Genomic DNA, 5041 nt, shown 5'->3' with positions numbered 1-5041 from the left:
GCTGCAGCTTGTTAGATAATTTTAGATTGCAAAGGGCCAGGCCATTCATATGCAAAAGCCTCTGGGTACAGCTTGGGTGGGGAGGGGTATCAGGGAATCAACAGGGCAGAGAAAAAAGCTATGGCTGATCCTCAGCCCTGCCCTATAAGGCCCCTGCTCTCAGTGTCCCTTGGTAATTGCTGCAAGCACCTCTGAGAGAAAGCCACCTTCGAGTTCCGCCCGATGCCAGACAGTCCAGTTTCTCCCCGTATGAGTCTGGGTCCCCAGAGACTCACCCGGAACTGGAGTTCAGAGCAGTTGGGAGCTTGTGTGTCCCTCTTGATTGAAAAAGTCAACCGTGTCCTCAGTTGCCAGCCCTTTCTGCGCACCTCTGTACCTCTGCACTTTACTTCCGCACCTCCTCTGAGTCTCAGTGTGCTTTTCTCTTTCCTTCTAGTTGTAGAATTTCCACTCAGGCAGCCTTTCTGTGGTTCTGGATGATGTCTGTTTTGTCTTTTAGTTGTATTTTTGAAGTGGTTGTCTGAGGCAGCAATTTCAGGTGTTTACCTATGTCGCCATCTTGGTTTCTCCCTCCATTAAGTTTTATACTTCTAAATATCATGCACGTATTTTGTTATATTTACTTTTGGTATTTTATGTACTTGGTTTTTAAGAAAGTATACCATTTTCAGCTTGGTGCTCATTTATCTGTTTGAAATTGATTTTTGTACACTGATTTTGCAACCTTACCAAATTTTCATATTACTTCTAGTATTGTCTGCTGTATCTTTTGCCAAAAGTGATGTAAAATAAAAGCAGCTTTCTTTCTTTCTACTCTGTAGTCTCTTTTTCTTCTTAATCAGCATGTCTGGCCTTTAATACTATTTTAAAAAGAAGCAATACTGGTAGACAACCATTTTTGTTGATTTTATACATCATGCTTTAAGCATTTTACCAGTATAAGGATTGCTATCGTTTTCTGTAGCCACCTTTTACTAAGATAAAGGAATTCCACTGCATTTCTAACTTGCTCAGGTTGTCTGTCTTAAACGGATGTTGAATTTAATCATCAACTTTTCCTGAGAGACCCCTATCGTGCTTCTCCTCTCTATTAATGTGACAAATTATATTACTGGACTTTTCTATGCTTAAGCCATCTTTGCAGTCCTGAGATAAACTTAGTTTGGTCACTGTGGATTTATTTGTTGTTTTCACATTGTTAGATTTGCCTTGTTAATTTTACTTAGAATATTTTGCCTCAATGATTCATTTGAACTTTTCTATTTAACACTTTTCTTATCTGATTTTCGCATCAGAATCGTACTAGCTTAATAAAATGAGTTGGAGAAGTTTTAGTAGAACAGCCCTGGCAGGATTTTTGGTTGATACACTTTCCCCCCACATTTTATTATGACATTTTTAACATAGAAACAAGGTTTAAAGAATTAATGAGCTAGAGTGTGAACTAATAAATAAATGTAAATGAAGAAAATTATAAATGAGATGAAAAGGTGTGAAATAAAAAGGAGAAATGACCTAATTAGAGTGCAAAGGAGAGAACAGAAATTATAGAAAGACATTATTTGAAGGAAAGAATGGCTAAACATTTTTCAGAACTAATGGAGGACATCAGATTTAGTGTTAACAATGAATTACAAAGTAAATAAAAAAATACCTACACCTAGAAATACTGTAGAAAAATTGTATAAAACACAAATCTGTTTCCCAACTGAAGCTTAATATGCTTTTTCATTGATATAATTTTTCTTTTTACAAAGTGTCTATAGATGCACTTTCAAAGCAGCCTGATCATTTTTAATGGTCTCTTATTCCTTTTATAATTTAGATTTCCTTCTTTATCTTTAAAGTATTAAATCTAGTACTTTATATCTGATAATTACAATCTAAAATCCTTGGAGGTCTTATTCTACCATTTTGTTGTTGCTGTATTGTTATTAATGCTTTTCTGCTGTCCGTTGTTGGTAGTGGCTTATTGCTTTTTGATCTTTGTTCTTTAGTGTGGCTCATCTTTATCTTGGGGAATACTGGAGGGTGGCCTGGGTTGAGGTGGTATTCCTCCAGACAGTGTGGGTTTTGCTTATGTCAGATTTTCCACAACATTTACCAAACAGAACTATTTTAAATTAATTTATTGGCTTAAGATTTGCCAGACAAGGCATGTGGCAACATTTTTAAACACAAATTCGTGTATTAGAATGTATTGCAAATTTTCAAGTTATACTTTTTCAAACTCAGAGCATTCACTTTAAGAAAGGCAAGTTTCCCTATTGATTTTTCCAGCTGATGGATTTTTTCCTCACCCACCTATTTACTGACTCATCATCTTTCTGAGTCCAAGGTGATTTAACAACCATCTGTCTTCCATTAAATTCAAAGCTCAGGGTTCTGGTTTTGGCCATTTGCACCTCTTACTTCTACATGTACTTCCCACTCCTGTGTCAGCAAGTGAGGATTTCACTTACTTACTTATAAGCTTACCTACACAGTTGGATTTTTTTCCCCTCTAGCATTTCTTTGACTTTATGTTAAAAGGATTTTAGACTATACAGTTATCTGTATTGCAAGAAATAGAAGTTCCATGTTTTTTATCATCTTGAACATTGTTGCTCTAGATCAGGGGTGGGGAACCTTTTTTCTGCCAAGGGACACTGGATATGTATAACATTATTTGCTTAATACAATTGACTTAATATAAATTTATGTTGCTACGAAAAAAGCTCCTAAATTTATTGCATTTCAAGTCCCACCTGCAGTTGCCTTGGCAGGGCCTGACCAAATGATTTCACAGGCCTTACGCGGCCAGTGGGCCTGACGTTCCCCATCCTTGTCTAGATTTTAGAACTCAGTCGCAGATTTTTGTTGCTAGTTCTCTCCATTCAGCTAGGCTGCTGTGTCATTTTTAATAAATATATTTGTGGGGAAGGGATTTTTGTAGAAGAAAATAGTGATAATTTCTAATGTTTGAGATTATAAAAATTAATGGTATCTTTCTGTATCAGGTAGTAGAACTGCAGAATAGATTATCAGAAGAATCGAAGAAAGCAGATAAATTAGATTTTGAATATAAGCGGCTAAAAGAAAAAGTTGATAGTCTTCAAAAAGAAAAGGATGTGAGTATATATGTTAGGGATTTTGGTTTTAAGGATTACTAATATTAAAATGGATATTTAATTCATGCTTTGTGGTTAATTCCTTCTATTTATAAATTTAAAAATTTGAGATCCTATTTATTTTTAAGTTTAAACTTAAGATTCACATGTATATTTCAGAAATAGATCTAAAATAAAAGATTAAAAGAATGTTTTCACTTCTAATTTTATCTATACTTAATTATTCTACTGTTTTATATTGTTTTGCTCATGACTTTTTGTAAGTTTATGTAGAATTTTTGCTTTCTGTATGATTATTATAGAAGACACAATTCTTTTGGTTGTTATTCAGCATATTTTGAATCTTTTAAAAATATTTTCTCTAGCATGATTTTGATTATTTAAATTCTTTGATTTTTTTGTGTTTAGTAAAAAGAATGTTATGTACATAACGAGGTACTTATTCTTAAGGATGGTGTAGACAGTTGTGTTTCTTATGTTTAACTGTGGATAGCATATTGCCTTGCACATTGTAGATATTCAGTACTGTAAAGTGAGAAAAAATTATTGTAATCTTTTACCTTTGGTGATCCTTTCATAGTAGATCAAAACATCCATGTTCCCTACTATTTATCATTTTATTAGGGAAGGCAAAGACCACTAATGAATAAACTCATAAAACCTCCACTAACTTTCCTTGTTTTTAATCTCTCCAGAGGTTAAGAACAGAAAGGGATTCTCTGAAGGAAACCATTGAAGAACTTCGTTGTGTACAGGCTCAAGAAGGGCAGCTTACAACTCAAGGTAAAACCATTTCAGTAGCCCAAGCAAAATTACTTATTTCTAATACAGTATTAGTATAAATGATTAGATTCATTTAAGATGATTGGATCAATAGATAAAAATGAAAAATTGGTGAAGTGACCAATTGAAATGAAAAATTGTACAGATTTTAAACTGTTACATAGATATTGTGGCAAAAAGTCTATAGTTACGGAATCAAATTTACTTGCCTACTTTATATTTTAAGTATATTTAAATATTTGATTTTATTAGCTCAAAAGTATAAACGTGTTAAATCATCTCTGTTAATAATAAATCTAGAAAGTCTTATTCTGGAAAGGTCCTCATAACCTCTTTAAAAATATATCAAATTCACCCTAGCCAATTTTGCTCAGTGGTTGGAGCATTAGACCACTGATTGAAGGGTTTTGGGCCAAGGGTACAACCAATTGATGTGTCTCTCTCACATCAAAGTATCTTTCTCTCTGTCTCTCCCCCTCCCTTACACACTCTAAATATCAATAGAAAAAGATATCCTCAGGTGAGGATTAACATCATATATATATCAAACTCAAATTCAATGATTTGTTTTTCAACTGATATATGAAGTTGATTTTAACCCCTAGAGTGCCGGGGAGCACGATCCCGCTCCTCCTGTCTTTCGCCAAAAGTGCCGGGAGCGCTATCAAAGCTTCGAAATGGCGTCGAGTTCTGAGTCTGCTTTTATTAGTGATGATGATATTGCTAAATATGCCAATGTAGTAAAGGTTTCCTTAAGTTTTTGAATATGTAACTTCATTTACCGTATTTGCCGGCGTATAAGACGACCCCCTAACATTTCCACTCAAAATACAGAGTTTGTTATATACTTGCCGTATAAGACTACCCCCTCTTCCGCACACCTTCCACACACCAAATAAAAGGTAAAACAATATCAGATTTGATTTTAACATTTTAATTTATATTCTAATGCTTATGACATGCAGGAAAACTGTCACAAGGCTGTATGTAATCAAACATATCATAAAACAGTGCAAGTTTATTACCGGTAAACATACCGGTAATTCACTAAAGAAAACACACTCTATAGACTGGTACCGTAGATGCTTCTCAGGAACACAGGCAAGCAGCCCACAACCTAGAGGGACTGTCAATGATAGAAGAAAGAT

At 34.5% G+C, this 5041-nt stretch overlaps 1 protein-coding gene across 3 annotated transcripts in view; it reads left to right on the top strand.

The window, feature by feature from the left end:
- HOOK3 (hook microtubule-tethering protein 3) overlaps window positions 1-5041 on the top strand; it is an 88982-nt gene that overhangs the window by 47383 nt on the left and 36558 nt on the right. For all 3 annotated transcript variants that reach the window (XM_015565180.1, XM_015565179.1, XM_015565181.1), the window contains exons 11-12: window positions 3000-3110; window positions 3806-3893. In XM_015565180.1, the coding sequence (XP_015420666.1) occupies window positions 3000-3110; window positions 3806-3893 (199 nt within the window). The remainder of the gene's footprint in view (window positions 1-2999; window positions 3111-3805; window positions 3894-5041) is intronic.

The sequence above is a fragment of the Myotis davidii genome, unplaced genomic scaffold, assembly GCF_000327345.1.
Source record: "Myotis davidii unplaced genomic scaffold, ASM32734v1 scaffold93, whole genome shotgun sequence".
Taxonomy (NCBI): Eukaryota; Metazoa; Chordata; class Mammalia; order Chiroptera; family Vespertilionidae; genus Myotis; species Myotis davidii.
This window is presented reverse-complemented; position numbering and strand designations above follow the sequence as displayed.